At 47.6% G+C, this 16,467-nt stretch overlaps 1 protein-coding gene across 1 annotated transcript in view; it reads right to left on the reverse strand.

Annotated features, from left to right (window-relative positions):
• Window positions 1-16,467, reverse strand: part of LOC143927370 (disks large homolog 2) — a 1,494,912-nt gene that overhangs the window by 854,128 nt on the left and 624,317 nt on the right. Inside the window, exon 4 of the mRNA XM_077451406.1 lies at window positions 3,374-3,424. Within this exon, the coding sequence (XP_077307532.1) occupies window positions 3,374-3,424 (51 nt within the window). The remainder of the gene's footprint in view (window positions 1-3,373; window positions 3,425-16,467) is intronic.

The following is a 16,467-nucleotide window of genomic DNA, read 5'->3' on the forward strand; positions in this document are numbered from 1 at the left end:
ACAGTCTGCAAATTTTGGCACCACATCCTAATTCAAAAAGTGAAACCAAAGTTGGGGTAAAATGTGGACTTTACGGTGCCAATCATAACACCAGGAAAAACTAAAAAATAAACAAGTACGTATTAAAAGCACAAAATTGTATTATATATCATCATGCTAAAGGGTTATATATCTATAAAAAAACGCAATATACTGTACAATCGCATAAAAAAACGAGTTTCCCCAACAGAACACTAGTCACGTCTGGCCCAAATATTCCACATAAATAGAAGACATGGTTATATAGATAACTGCGAAGTATCCGATGGGAATACAGTTCGGCTTTTGGATCAGCATTTTCTTACTTTTTGGCCACATTTTCAGTGTGGGTATTCCCCTGGTGAGTTTACTCAGGAAGGTGGCCTTGTCTTTGGTTTAGAATTGCCATTCCCATACTGTGGATTTAGTGCGTGACCAAGGCAGTTTAACAAGAAGCCTCCATTGTGCCACCACAACCTCTGTACCCCTTCTTCTTTTCCCTTTATCCCCCAGGGCTGCTCTGGGTGCTTTCCTATTGGATGTTGCACTTTTTATACACATGGTTCATACGTGTTTTCATATGTGTTTTCATATGGTCTCCTGAGGAAGCAATCAAGCTGTAAAACTCATTGAGAACATTGAACCTCCTTTTGCATTTCTGGCATTGTACTATTATATCACAATGTGTCTTCTATTTTTTGTTAAATATATTTGGGCCAGCCATGACTAGAGGGAAACACTCTTTTTAGCGATTGTATATCAAATTTGTTTTATATATAACCTTTTAGCATGACGATGTATAATAAAATGTTGTGCTTTTAATACGTGTTTATCTTTTTTTCCTGGTGTTATGATTGGCACCGTAAAGTCCACATTTTTCTCCAACTTTGGTTTCAATTTCAGTACAGGAGAGGGCCCTGTTCATGACTGAAGGCTGGAGGTAAGATTTAAGAGCTATTCAATGGTATAAATGTAAACTAAAAACTCACACGGTCGGACTTTCCGACGGGAAATGTTCGATGTGAGCTTGTTGTCTGAAAGTCCGACCGTGTGTATGCTCCATCAAACATTTGCTGTTGGAATTTCTGCACACAAATTTTGAGTTGAGAGCAGGTTCTCAAATTTTCCACAAACAAAAATTGTTGTCGGAATTTCCGATCGTGTGTACAAAAGTCCGTCACACAAAAGTTCACGCATGCTCAAAATCAGGCAGAAGGAGCCGCACTGGCTATTGAACTTCCTTTTTCTCGGCTCATTGTATGTGTTTTGTACGTTATCGCGTTCCCATGTTCTGAATTTTTGGCCAACATTTGTGTGACCGTGTGTATGCAAGACAAGTTTGAGCCAACATCCTTCGGAAACAAATCACGTTTTTGTTGTCGGAAAGTCTGATCGTGTGTACAAGGCATTAGACTTCTGCTACTCAATAGAATTGATTTGGTAAGGTGTACAGGTTTTTCATCTAGCAAGGCGAATGATAGTTCACTTTGAATACTCAATCATCTGCTATCAAAATAGTGTTTTTTTTATATCCTTCCAATTCAATTCAGTAATCAAAATCAAACAGTTTCACCTTATTAACTAACTTTTTAATGAACAGCAGCCACTATTTTAGCAAATAAACCCTAATGCCTAACCTGACCAACAGCAAAACCCACCATGAAAATTTCATGTAGTAACAATGAAAAAGTTCCCATGTGGTAAGTTTTTGAGCAATTACTATGAAAATAGGAGCCTCATGTACAGTGTTATGGGAATTATTGAATGACAAGAAGTGTGTTGGCAGAAAAATAATTGTGCTTTGGATGATATAGCAAAAATAGTACACATGAGCAAATTTGGTGTGCCAACATTATCCTTTCTAACTTTTTAAAGATACATCTTCAAATATGTTTTTCATAAAATGTATATCTCCCATTTCAATAGCAAAAAGCCTACAGTGTGGGCTGGGGTATCTGAACAGGAAACACACTCTGTTTTTAGGAAAATAATTTTTTCTTGATGAGATTAGTATCACAATTATTTACAGGTCTAATAAGCTCTTTATATATTATCAATTATCTTGAAAGGGTATAATTAGGCAAAACCTTTTTTGTTATTTTTTTATATTGGATGAAGTCTTGAAGTTTTAAAGCCAGTCAGTTAATTTTTTGTGGCCTGTGCCCTGGTAGAGGGATTTCCCTTCTCTTCCCGTCTTGGAGACATAACAGAAAGTAAGGGGAAATCTTAAAGTAGAACAAAACTTTTTCAACCAACATTAAATATTTTTAATGCTTATACTGCTATATAAAACACTCAAAAAAGTCTCGCTCTACCAAAATCAATAATAATGACCTGGAGGAGTCACCGGTATTAAATCAGAACAAAAAAAATTACCAAAAATTACCTTAAAATCCTGTTTTAGACTCAACTCTATTCACATTGTTGTCCAGGTTGTCCATTGACTCAACTTAAAATTATAGATTTCTTTTTTTTAAAGTAGAACTATAGGCACATTTTTTTTCCATTTTGGATAGAGCAAGGGAGGGTTATATGCTACCCCTATCAGATTTTTTTTTAACTAGTGTCCCCATTGGACGATTTCCCCTCTAAGCCCTTGTACACACGGTCGGAGATTCCGACAACCAAATCCGTCGGAGTAATTCCGACGGATTAATTCCGGAAGAGGTCAGGAAAGTGATGTTGCATACACACGGTCGGACTAAGTTGTCGGAAAATATGATTGTACATAACGTGATGACGTTATTTCGTTAGGACGGGACTACGTTCAGGCTAGTAGCCAATAGCTTTGGTCTAGGAATTTGATCTGAGCATGCGTGGCACCTTGTCCGTCAGAGTAGGCTACACATGATCAGAGTATGTCCCATCGGAGCATTTTGTCAGAAAATTTTACCGTCAAGTTGGAAAAATTGGTCCGTCGGAATATCCGACGGACCAATTTTTCCAACGTGGAGACCACACACAGTCGGAATATCCGACAAAACGGTCCGATAGGAAACATTCCGACGGAATCTCCGACCGTGTGTACAAGGGCTAAAACATTTCTGGGGACAACCCAAAATTTGGGATTTTCTTTTACTTTCACTTTCAATGATAATGGTAAACAGGACAAATAGAGAGGGTGAAGTCAGCAATAAAAATTTACAACTGGTCTAATTCCCCTCCACTCCGTCCAAAAAATCTCAAACTAGCAAGAAAAATATGACTCAGCAACTTTTAAAGAAAAACAAAACAAAAAAAAGGTAACGCCAAAAAACAGAAAATGAATTAGTCAGTAAAAAATAGACATACAAATATTTATATACATTTTAATTACTGTGCATAGAAGAAAATGTACTAATGTAATTAGACCTACCCGCTCCAATGTAATTTCTTCAAATTCATATTCAATTTCCGACCCGTTAATCTAGAAAAAAAGAAAAAAGAGCAATAAATTGTTTGCACATATTATAATCAAACAATTTACATCTAAATATGTTGTCATACAAGCCATTCCTATTATATTATATTTGAAAACTCTCAGGCCGCGTACACACGGGCGGACTGTTCGCCCAACCTTGTCCGCTGAACAGTGTTTGGGCGGACAGTCCGCTCGTGTGTGGGCTTTCAGCGGACAGTTTCAGCGGACAGTTGGACGGACAAAGTCTTTCGGAAATTCCGAAAAACTGTCCGCTGAAACTGTGTTTGAGCGAACAGTCCGCCCGTGTGTGGGCCTGTCCGCTGTACTTTCGAAATGAGCGGACTGTTGCCGCTCGGAAAGTCCGCCCATTTCGAGCGCGTGTACAGGTAGGCGGGGCCCGCGAAGGAGACGTCGCGGGCTCCGCCGCCTGGAATGGGCTTAAAGGGGAACCCCAACGCCGAAAAAAATCGGCGTGGGGGTTCCCCCAAAGTCCACACCAGACCCTTGTCCGAGCACGCTACCCGGCCGGCCAGGAAAGGGGGGCGAGCGAGCGCGCCCCCCCTCCTGAGCCGTACCAGGCCGCGTGCCCTCAACATGGGGGGTGCCTTGGGGAAGGGGGGGCCGCGCGGCCCCCCCACCCCAAAGCACCTTGTCCCCATGTTGATGAGGACAAGGGCCTCTTCCCGACAACCCTGGCCGTTGGTTGTCGGGGTCTGCGGGCGGGGGGCTTATGGGAATCCGGGAGCCCCCTTTAAGAAGGGGGCCCCCGGATACCGGCCCCCCACCCTATGTGAATGAGTATGGGGTACAATGTACCCCTACCCATTCACCTGTGAAATAAAGTACAAAAAAAAACACAACACAGAGGAAAAAATATTTTATTGCACAGCTCCGGGGGTCTTCCGTCTTCGGGGGTCTTCTCGCCGGACTCCTCCGCTATGTGTGTGTAGCTCTTTTACTAGCGGAGGAGTCCGGCTTTCTTCCTCCCCGCCGCCGGCCTCTTCTCCCGACTTCGGGGGTCTTGTCCCCCTCTTCGGTTCTTCTGCCGGGCCACCGCGCCTTCTTGTAGCTCTTTTACAGGCGGTGGCCCGGTCTTCTGTCGCCGCTGCCTTCCGTTCTTCTGTCGCCGCCTTCGGTTCTTCTGCCGGGCCACCGCGCCTTCTTGCAGCTCTTTTACAGGCGGTGGCCCGGTCTTCTGTCGCCGCTGTCCTCGCCGCCGCCGCCGCCGCCGCCTTCCGTTCTTGTTCTTCTTCTTGTTCTTCTGCTTCTTCTCCTGGAGATGTTGACTCGACGAGCTCTCCGGCCGGAATGCCAGAGCCGCGCTGTGCGGTCACTTATATAGTGACAATGGGGCGGTGTCACATGGTATATGTCACATGGGTTGGTCACATGGGTTGATGTCACATGGGGACTATGACATCGTAAGGGGGCGGGGTCACCATGTGACCAACCCATGTGACATATACCATGTGACACCGCCCCATTGTCACTATATAAGTGACCGCACAGCGCGGCTCTGGCATTCCGGCCGGAGAGCTCGTCGAGTCAACATCTCCAGGAGAAGAAGCAGAAGAACAAGAAGAAGAACAAGAACGGAAGGCGGCGGCGGCGGCGACGACAGCGGCGACAGAAGACCGGGCCACCGCCTGTAAAAGAGCTGCAAGAAGGCGCGGTGGCCCGGCAGAAGAACCGAAGGCGGCGACAGAAGAACGGAAGGCAGCGGCGACAGAAGACCGGGCCACCGCCTGTAAAAGAGCTACAAGAAGGCGCGGTGGCCCGGCAGAAGAACCGAAGAGGGGGACAAGACCCCCGAAGTCGGGAGAAGAGGCCGGCGGCGGGGAGGAAGAAAGCCGGACTCCTCCGCTAGTAAAAGAGCTACACACACATAGCGGAGGAGTCCGGCGAGAAGACCCCCGAAGACGGAAGACCCCCGGAGCTGTGCAATAAAATATTTTTTCCCCTGTGTTGTGTTTTTTTTTGTACTTTATTTCACAGGTGAATGGGTAGGGGTACATTGTACCCCATACTCATTCACATAGGGTGGGGGGCCGGTATCCGGGGGCCCCCTTCTTAAAGGGGGCTCCCGGATTCCCATAAGCCCCCCGCCCGCAGACCCCGACAACCAACGGCCAGGGTTGTCGGGAAGAGGCCCTTGTCCTCATCAACATGGGGACAAGGTGCTTTGGGGTGGGGGGGCCGCGCGGCCCCCCCTTCCCCAAGGCACCCCCCCATGTTGAGGGCACGCGGCCTGGTACGGCTCAGGAGGGGGGGCGCGCTCGCTCGCCCCCCTTTCCTGGCCGGCCGGGTAGCGTGCTCGGACAAGGGTCTGGTGTGGACTTTGGGGGAACCCCCACGCCGATTTTTTTCGGCGTTGGGGTTCCCCTTTAAGCCCATTCCAGGCGGCGGAGCCCGCGACGTCTCCTTCGCGGGCCCCGCCTACCTGTACACGCGCTCGAAATGGGCGGATTTGCCTCCGCCTTACGTGGGCGAGTCCGTTCATTTCAAAAGTTGAGCGGACTGTTTGGCAAACAGTTCGTTGAAACAGTCCGCTCGTGTGTGGGCAAGTCCGCTCATGCAAATTTTGAGCGGACTGTTTGCCGAAACTGTTTGACGAACAAGGTTGGGCAAACAGTCCGCGCGTGTGTACGCGGCCTCAGTCTGTTTAGTGATCATTAAGCAAATATCAGGTTGTAATTGACTGGGTATCCGAATTAGTAGCCAGCCATATCGAAGGTGGAATATCATTTACTTAGTGATGCTGAAAGGCGTAGTTCCTGATTGGTGGGATTATTGAGTGGTTTAGGTGCTTTCTGCCTTTTAGCAAAGTCTTGGCTCTACATTGATTAGTAAATCGAAACTTGTAATGATCCCATTCAAATCAATAAAATCCCCGCTTCCAGCACAAGTATGAATGCTCGTTTTTGATTTCTACATGTATTTGACTTGGCCTGCCCAGCCTGATGGGCAATGTGTCCCCCTTCAAAGACATTAAGGGTATTAACATTTGTATGGGAGCTTTACATTTTTTTTTCTTTTTACATGATCCCTAATGGGTCTGTCTATTTTGTCCCGAGTTCTATTCCCTAGTGGGTGCAAACAGCCAGGCACATGGTAGACTCAAAGTCTTCCCTAACAAGAACCATTCAGAAAGTGTCTTTTTTATATTTATTGCTTAATAAATTTGGGTAGGGTGCAGGGTGAGCCTTGGAATACCCAGGAATTAGTGCAATAGGTATTGGAGGATGCTCTTTAACTGTACTGTCTCTTCAGAGTGCAGCCACCCTCTTGAAGCTGGTGATTAATGAACTACAGCTCAGGGGACTGCATTGTGAAAGTAAAACCTGAGCCAGCAAATTTGAAGCAGCTTTCCCAAAAGTTGGCAAGGACATTCTCTTGGATCTTTTCAGGCTTGCACTCACTGTGTCCTGGGTACTTGCATGCTTTCCTTCAGTACCAAAAAGCTTCCGATTGTGTGCCTCCAGGTAAGATACCCTGTGGACAGTCTGCAACTACGCTCAAAATTTTTTAATCTGTGTCCCCTAGCTCCAACTGGAGCTGAGACTCAGATGGCCTCTTCTAAACTTCAATTATGTGCCCCTAGAAGGTCACAAGCCCTCAGGCTGGGTCTTCTCCCACAGGACAAGGACCCTGCTGTTGCAGACCGTAGCCTACTTATACCCACCTCATCCTCCTACTGGCCATTCTTCCTGCCAGGGACTGGTTGAAGCCCCATGAATATGCAAGTAAATGTCCACCTCTTCCTCCCACTAAATTCTGAAACCTACCAGAAAGCAGGGGAAAGCAGTTGAGCCTGCAACCAGCAGAACCTAGAACAGCCATAATCAATCAGATTTCACTCCACTGGCTACATGGGAACAAAATCTTAATTTGTCTCAAACTGTTAGTAACCTGGCTAGGGAGGTGCTACACTAATAACAGTCATCAGTCTGAAGCCCATCTCCTGGCAAATGTTTACCAAATTAAACCTATCCCTATCAGCAGGTTTGAAAAATGAAAACGCGGCTTATTTTAAAATACTTATATTCAAATCAAAATTTTTCCCTGCAGTACTTTTTTTTTGTCACAACATGCCTGCAGTCTTCCAGGTTTAATGATGCCCAGCATCAGTCAACACAGAAGACTGTGGGGATACTGATACCATGATCTCTGCTGTGCTGGACTTATAGTTACGAGTTCTTAATGTGAACTTTCAAATACTCCCCTTATCTTCACTATATGACAGAATATGCATTACTGGCAGGATCATAGGTCAAAATATAAGAAAAAACACAAAACACAAAAAAAAAAAAAAAAAAAAACTATCGCAGCCACCTAGTCTTAGGACTTTTTTTGACTTTTGTGTTCTTGGGTTTAGAGACACTTTAATGTTTTTGTGTCTAAGCACAAAGGTAGGGATTAGCTTTAGGTTGGGTCCAGACACAATTTATTTTTTTTATCCTTCCTCCCGTGTTTATTTTTTTTTTCATGTAGTTTTTAAATTTATTTTTTTACCCTTGCTTACCAGATTGCCCTCTCTGCACAGTTCAGATACTCACCCACCCGTAGGATCCAGTGCTGCCCTGCTGAGATCTTCTTTTCTTACATTGATCAGGTCCTCCGCCAACATCTTCGTGGTGTCATTAAGAGGCTGCCGACTCTTCCAGGTTCAGCAAACGGGCCTCCCGATGATGCGCCGCTAGGCCCTACCCCCTTCCCCCCTTTGTGAATGGAAGACAATACCCCCTGGGATATGTGGTGTGCATATACCAGGAGGCACAGGGAGCACAGTGCAAGTAATTCGCCTAGACCAGTGGTCTCCAAACTGGGGCCCTACTTGCTGTGATGCAGCCCTTGGGGCACTATTTTATCCATTGATTCCAACAATGGGGCACAGTTCCCTTCAATTACACCAATAATGGGGCATGATTCCTCCCAATGGAACCAAAAATAAGGCACAGTTCCACCCAATGATGCCAGCAATGGGGAACAATTCCTCTCATTGACACCAAAGACAGAGCATTGTTTTTCCCCTGACATTGGGATCTTTTCTACTCCCATTGGCCAGTGAATGACAGTAAACTGGCCCTTTGTTTAGAAAGTTTGGAGACTCCTGGCCTAGACAAATTACATGCTTGGGGGGAGGGCACAAGACTGACCATTTGAATTGAAAAAAAGATAAATAAACAAAAAAATACATACAAAATATAGAGAGGGTGTTGTTTAGCAGAGGAGGAGTAGAGAGGAGGGATTTTTCTATTGAGGGTGAAGATCCGCTGTAACTCATGCAGATATACTGCAGCAAAATGTCTCTCTTGAGTGAAATCCTGTATATATACGGATTTGCCCACGCGCACCTACTGCACAGCGGGGGTCACGATGCACGTGGCCACCGAGCGTGATCGGTGCTGGCCACGTGCGATCGCGTGCACGAGAGCCAACAAGGGGATTTGTGTGCGTAAACACGCAAATCCCTGTGCTGTCAGAGGAGACAGATCTGACAGTAGGAACAGCGATCTGTCATCTCTCCTAGTTAGTCCCATCCCCACACAGTTAGAACACAGTGAGGGAACACACAGTTAACCCCTTGATCACCCCCTAGTGTTAACCCCTTCCCTACCTGTGACATTGAACAGTAATCAGTGCATATTTATAGCACTGAGCGCTCTATAAATGTCAATGGTCCCAAAAATTTGTCAAAATTGTCCGATCTGTCCACTGCAATGTCGCAATACCGCTAAAAATGTCAATGGTCCCAAAAATTTGTCAAAATTGTCCGATCTGTCCACTGCAATGTCGCAATACCGCTAAAAATTATTGCTATTACTAGTAAAAAAAAAAATTATAAAAACGCTGTAAAAATGGCATAAATCTTTTTACATATTTGGTTTTCTCCCCAGTGTGGGTAATGGTTTCTAAACCTCTGCTGGCCACACCAGCGTGTTTCACCTTATAGGTTTGCTGGTAGGGTACGTTATGTGAAGTTTTGTATAGATGTATTGCAAAACTTAACCTAGTAGTAATTGAATGGTCAGGTAGAAGGGGCGATGGTAAGGGTGATAGAAGTGATGGAGTTCTTATGCGTCTTGGTTGGCTTCTACTTGTTTTTCCTCTGCTGAGGGTGGAGGTGTTATTTGGGGGTTGTTAGCCATCATAGAGTCTCTATAATGAATCCAGCAAGCCCAGGTGTTTCTGGGATTTTCTTTAGCTTGGTGAATGAGCCTTTACATGTCTGACGTTTTTTTCTACTCGGCCAAGCCATTCAGCAATTGTGGGGGGGTTAACACTTCTCCAGTGAACAGGTACACATTGGGTGGCTGCATTAATGAGTAGTGATGGCCGAACGGTTCGCCCGGCGGTCGTTTCGCGGCGAATTTCCGACTTTCGCCGTCCGCGGGTTCGAACGCCTTTTTCCGTCGTTCGCCCCGGCGGACTTACGTGTTTAATGTATACAAGAACTTTAACCTTTCGTGACACGTTTATCATGTGTTACAGGACAACCAATTGAGACATGACAGCTCATGGACACTTGGACATTCCCCCTAACCTATAAATACACCCGATCCGGTGGCCATTTTACATTCTTTCTTCTGTCACTGTAGGGAAAGGATCCTGTGTGGAGTAGGGACAGAGAAAACGCTAGCTATTTGGTACACAAAAGTTCTTTTCAGGACTGGTATAGGTGTTAGGTCAGCAGCCTGAGTTTCTTTTGTCAGTTTAGATAAAGGGACAGAGCGCTGTATGCTGCTATTTTAGGGACAGCTCAGCCAGATTAGTCTTTCTTCATCATCATCATCATCATCATCATTAGCTGTTACTATCAGGTCCACAAAAGAGCTGTTCCAGCTAATCGTTCCAGCCTACTCTTTTTTGCCAATTTGTATAGGGACAGGCAGGAAGCAGTGTGTCAGGCAGTGAGGATAATTTTAAAGACTTGCTGTTACTATTAGTTCCACAAAGGTTCTTTTCAGGACTGGTATCAGTGGTACGGTAATAGGCTTGTACACGTATAATATTCTTTCTTCCAAATATAGAAAGAATATTATACTTGACTGCTGCCCTTCTGCTGCAGTCTGCTAATCATTCACAACTCACTTGTTCCACAAAGCTCTTTATCAGGACTGGTAACTTGGTCTGTCTAGGGTGCTACGGTACATAGGCTTGGGTGCGGTACAGTCTGCTGTTCTGTAAGGACCGCTATCGGTCCACAATACATAGGGTTGCCGTGCACTACTGCTGACCGCTGCCCTATACTGCAGCAGTCCTTCAGCGGTATAGGGACTGACGCACAGTCTGCTAAACACTAATACACAACCTGCTTGGTCCACAAAAGTTCTTATAAGGACTGGTAACTTGGTATAGGGTGCTACGGTACATAGGCCTGAGTGCAGTACAGTCTGCTGTTCTGTAAGGACCGCTATCGGTCCACAATACATAGGGTTGCCGTGCACTACTGCTGACCGCTGCCCTATACTGCAGCAGTCCTTCATTGGTATAGGGACTGACGTACAGTCTGCTAATCACTAACACACAACCTGCTTGGTCCACAAAAGTTCTTATAAGGACTGGTAACTTGGTATAGGGTGCTACGGTACATAGGCCTGAGTGCAGTACAGTCTGCTGTTCTGTAAGGACCGCTATCGGTCCACAATACATAGGGTTGCCGTGCACTACTGCTGACCGCTGCCCTATACTGCAGCAGTCCTTCATTGGTATAGGGACTGACGTACAGTCTGCTAATCACTAACACACAACCTGCTTGGTCCACAAAAGTTCTTATAAGGACTGGTAACTTGGTATAGGGTGCTACGGTACATAGGCCTGAGTGCGTTACAGTCTGCTGTTCTGTAAGGACCGCTATCGGTCCACAATACATAGGGTTGCCGTGCACTACTGCTGACCGCTGCCCTATACTGCAGCAGTCCTTCAGCGGTATAGGGACTGACGCACAGTCTGCTAAACACTAACACACAACCTGCTTGGTCCACAAAAGTTTTTATAAGGACTGGTAACTTGGTATAGGGTGCTACGGTACATAGGCCTGAGTGCAGTACAGTCTGCTGTTCTGTAAGGACCGCTATCGGTCCACAATACATAGGGTTGCCGTGCACTACTGCTGACCGCTGCCCTATACTGCAGCAGTCCTTCATTGGTATAGGGACTGACGTACAGTCTGCTAATCACTAACACACAACCTGCTTGGTCCACAAAAGTTCTTATAAGGACTGGTAACTTGGTATAGGGTGCTACGGTACATAGGCCTGAGTGCGTTACAGTCTGCTGTTCTGTAAGGACCGCTATCGGTCCACAATACATAGGGTTGCCGTGCACTACTGCTGACCGCTGCCCTATACTGCAGCAGTCCTTCATTGGTATAGGGACTGACGTACAGTCTGCTAATCACTAACACACAACCTGCTTGTTCCACAAAAGTTCTTATAAGGACTGGTAACTTGGTATAGGGTGCTACGGTACATAGGCTTGAGTGCGGTACAGTCTGCTGTTCTGTAAGGACCGCTATCGGTCCACAATAGATAGGGTTGACGTGCACCACTGCTGACCGCTGCCCTATACTGCAGCAGTCCTTCAGCGGTATAGGGACTGACGTACAGTCTGCTAAACACTAATACACAACCTGCTTGGTCCACAAAAGTTCTTATAAGGACTGGTAACTTGGTATAGGGTGCTACGGTACATAGGCTTGAGTGCGGTACAGTCTGCTGTTCTGTAAGGACCGCTATCGGTCCACAATAGATAGGGTTGACGTGCACCACTGCTGACCGCTGCCCTATACTGCAGCAGTCCTTCAGCGGTATAGGGACTGACGTACAGTCTGCTAAACACTAATACACAACCTGCTTGGTCCACAAAAGTTCTTATAAGGACTGGTAACTTGGTATAGGGTGCTACGGTACATAGGCTTGAGTGCGGTACAGTCTGCTGTTCTGTAAGGACCGCTATCGGTCCACAATAGATAGGGTTGACGTGCACCACTGCTGACCGCTGCCCTATACTGCAGCAGTCCTTCAGCGGTATAGGGACTGACGTACAGTCTGCTAAACACTAATACACAACCTGCTTGGTCCACAAAAGTTCTTATAAGGACTGGTAACTTGGTATAGGGTGCTACGGTACATAGGCTTGAGTGCGGTACAGTCTGCTGTTCTGTAAGGACCGCTATCGGTCCACAATAGATAGGGTTGACGTGCACCACTGCTGACCGCTGCCCTATACTGCAGCAGTCCTTCAGCGGTATAGGGACTGACGTACAGTCTGCTAAACACTAATACACAACCTGCTTGGTCCACAAAAGTTCTTATAAGGACTGGTAACTTGGTATAGGGTGCTACGGTACATAGGCTTGAGTGCGGTACAGTCTGCTGTTCTGTAAGGACCGCTATCGGTCCACAATAGATAGGGTTGACGTGCACCACTGCTGACCGCTCACCTATACTGCAGCAGTCCTTCAGCGGTATAGGGACTGACGTACAGTCTGCTAATCACTAACACACAACCTGCTTGTTCCACAAAAGTTCTTATAAGGACTGGTAACTTGGTATAGGGTGCTACGGTACATAGGCTTGAGTGCGGTACAGTCTGCTGTTCTGTAAGGACCGCTATCGGTCCACAATAGATAGGGTTGACGTGCACCACTGCTGACCGCTGCCCTATACTGCAGCAGTCCTTCAGCGGTATAGGGACTGACGTACAGTCTGCTAAACACTAATACACAACCTGCTTGGTCCACAAAAGTTCTTATAAGGACTGGTAACTTGGTATAGGGTGCTACGGTACATAGGCTTGAGTGCGGTACAGTCTGCTGTTCTGTAAGGACCGCTATCGGTCCACAATAGATAGGGTTGACGTGCACCACTGCTGACCGCTGCCCTATACTGCAGCAGTCCTTCAGCGGTATAGGGACTGACGTACAGTCTGCTAAACACTAATACACAACCTGCTTGGTCCACAAAAGTTCTTATAAGGACTGGTAACTTGGTATAGGGTGCTACGGTACATAGGCTTGAGTGCGGTACAGTCTGCTGTTCTGTAAGGACCGCTATCGGTCCACAATAGATAGGGTTGACGTGCACCACTGCTGACCGCTCACCTATACTGCAGCAGTCCTTCAGCGGTATAGGGACTAAGAGTTTTGTCACAGGGTCATTTAAAAAATGACATGCAGAGGAAGAGGCAGGCCCTTCCGCAGGGGTGGTAGGGGTAGGGCAGGAGCAACAGGCTTGAGCCAAAGTGGGAAGTTGCAGAAGGTGCGTTCAATTACTTTAAAGGATGCACCAGACTTGGTTGAGTGGCTCGCTCAGCCTTACTCTTCTGCACCCTCCTCATCCTCTCGATCTGCACCCTCTTCTTCACTCTCTGCTATGTGCACCCCCAAAGACACTACCACCAACAACACGACCACCACCACCACCACCACATACCTTCCGCTTGAGTCACTGGAATTATTTTCCGATCCATATCAAGAGGACATTTCTGATGCGCAGCCACTCTTGGTATTGGATCAGGAAGAGGAGGTAGCAACAAGCGCTACTCAGCAGTCTGACGCCAGTACCCAGATCAGCCCAAGGAGGAGGTTGGTCCCCGGTGTTGCTGCCTACTCTACTTATAGCGGTGGGGAAGGTGACGTTGATGATGACGTGTCTAGTGATGTCACGTGGGTGCCCACAAGAGAGGAAGAGGAGGGGAGTTCAGAGGGAGATATGGACCAGCAGATAGGGAGGAGAAGCAGCAATGACTTACATTGCACAGCAGGGACAAAGCAGACTGCAAATGTATCAGGAGCGAGTCATCGACCATGTACGGTCACATCTGGCGCTCCCAGGACACCGGCACATGGCTCCGCAGTGTGGGCTTTTTTTAACGTGTCCGCTGCTGACAATAGCGTTGCCATCTGCAATCTTTGCAGTCAACGCGTTAGTCGCGGTAAGCCCAATACTCACCTAGGGACGACCGCCTTAAGAAGGCACATGAGCAGCCATCACCGAGCCCAGTGGGAGCAACGGAACACACAAAGCCACACTGCAGGCTCTCACCGTCCAGCCTCGTCTTCTACTTCTCCTTCTCCTCTCTCCTCACAATTGTCCTCCACTCCACCTTCCATCACGCCAAGCTCACATTTTTCTGCAAAAAGGCAGGCTTCCGTGGGCCTAATGTTTGAGCGTAAAAAAATGATGACGCCGGATAACCCTCTTGCCCAACGGTTGGCGGCTGGCTTGTCAGAACTCATAGCCCGCCAACTACTGCCATATAAACTGGTGGACTCGGAGGCCTTTCGCAAATTTGTGGCCATTGGAACACCACAATGGAAGGTCCCAGGAAGGAAGTATTTCTCAGAGAAGGGCATCCCAGAGCTATATGGCCATGTTCAGCGGCAAGTGAATGTATCTCTGGCACACAGTGTCGGTGCCAAGATACATCTGACCACAGACACGTGGTCTAGCAAACACGGGCAGGGAAGGTATATCAGTTTTACTGCCCACTGGGTGAACCTTCTGACGGCCGTCAAGCATGTAACCCGTGGCACCCGTGTAGATTTGGTTTTACCGCCACGGATTGCATGCAGGCCTGACTCTTCTTCTCCTCCTCCTACTCCATCCTCCTCCCTCTCCTCCTCAGCTGCCTCCTCCTTTTCCGCTGCTAGCGTCTCTTCCACTGCACCGCCCAAGCTCCCCAGAACCTATTCCACATGCCAGGTGAGACGTTGCCATGCCGTGCTGCGTCTGTTGTGCCTGGAAGCAAAGAGCCACACTGGCCCGGCACTCCTTTCAGCTTTGCGTTCACAGGCAGATGAGTGGCTAACACCGCTCAATTTGACAGTTGGTAAAGTGGTGTGTGACAACGGTGCCAATCTGCTTAGCGCATTGAAACAGGGCAAAATCACGCACGTGCCGTGCATGGCACACGTCTTAAACTTGGTCGTGCAGCGATTCCTTGTCAAATACCCTGGGGTCCAGGACATCTTGCGGCAGGCAAGGAAAATCTCGGCCCATTTCAGAAGATCTTACACGGCCATGGCTCGCCTTGCTGACATTCAGCGGCGACACCATCTGCCGGTCAGACGTCTTATTTGCGATTGCCCGACGCGATGGAACTCAACCTTCTATATGCTTGATAGGCTGCTCCAGCAGAAACGTGCAGTTAACGTCTACCTGTATGAACTCTGCGAAAGAAACGGTTCTGGGGAGCTGGGTTTTTTTTCACCGCGCCAGTGGCTGCTCATGCGCGACACATGCAGACTTCTGCGGCCATTTGAGGAGATCACCAAACTGGTCAGTCGCAGCCATGGCGCCATCAGTGACATGGTACCTTATGCCTTCTTTCTGGAGCGTGCATTGCGTCGTGTCATTGATCAGGCTGTGGAGGAGCAGGAGCGGGAAGATGAGGAAGTCGCAATGCTGGATGAATTCCCAGGGGGGGCTACTCTATCTGAGACAAGTCAACAACAGGAGTCTGATGAGGAGTCAGAGGAGGATGGTGCCGGGGCGGATGAGCAGGAGCAAGAAGAGCATGCTTTAAACCTTTCTGGGATCCCTGTTGTGCGAGGATGGGGAGAGGAGAATGAAGAGGACGACATTATCCTGGATGATGAGCAGGAGCCAGGCCACCACACCGCTTCCACTTTAGTGCAAATGGGGGCCTTCATGCTCCAGTGTTTTAATAGGGACCCCCGTATAAAAAGCATGAGGGTCAAGGACCAGTACTGGGTGGCAACGTACTTAGACCCCCGGTACAAACACAAAATGGCGGAAATGTTACCGCCGTCGCAGAGGGCTGTCAGAATGCAGCACTTCCAGGCCTTGCTTCGAGAAATGCTGCATTCTGCTTTTGCGTGCGCTGGCAGAGGAGCAATTCCCACTCCCAGAGAAGGATTTGCGGGTACCAATCCAACAGCGCCTGCAAGAAGAGGCCGGTTTGAAGATGTGTTGGTGACTTCGGATATGAGGTCATTCTTTCAGCCGACCCATCGACAGGTGTCATCCGGATCCAGCATCAGGGAACGCCTAGACCGTCAGGTGTCCGACTACATTGGGTTA

This window comes from Lithobates pipiens, unplaced genomic scaffold (assembly GCF_037356315.1).
Source record: "Lithobates pipiens isolate NorthernLeopardFrog02 unplaced genomic scaffold, aLitPip1_a1.2 Scaffold_23, whole genome shotgun sequence".
In the NCBI taxonomy this organism is placed as follows: Eukaryota; Metazoa; Chordata; class Amphibia; order Anura; family Ranidae; genus Lithobates; species Lithobates pipiens.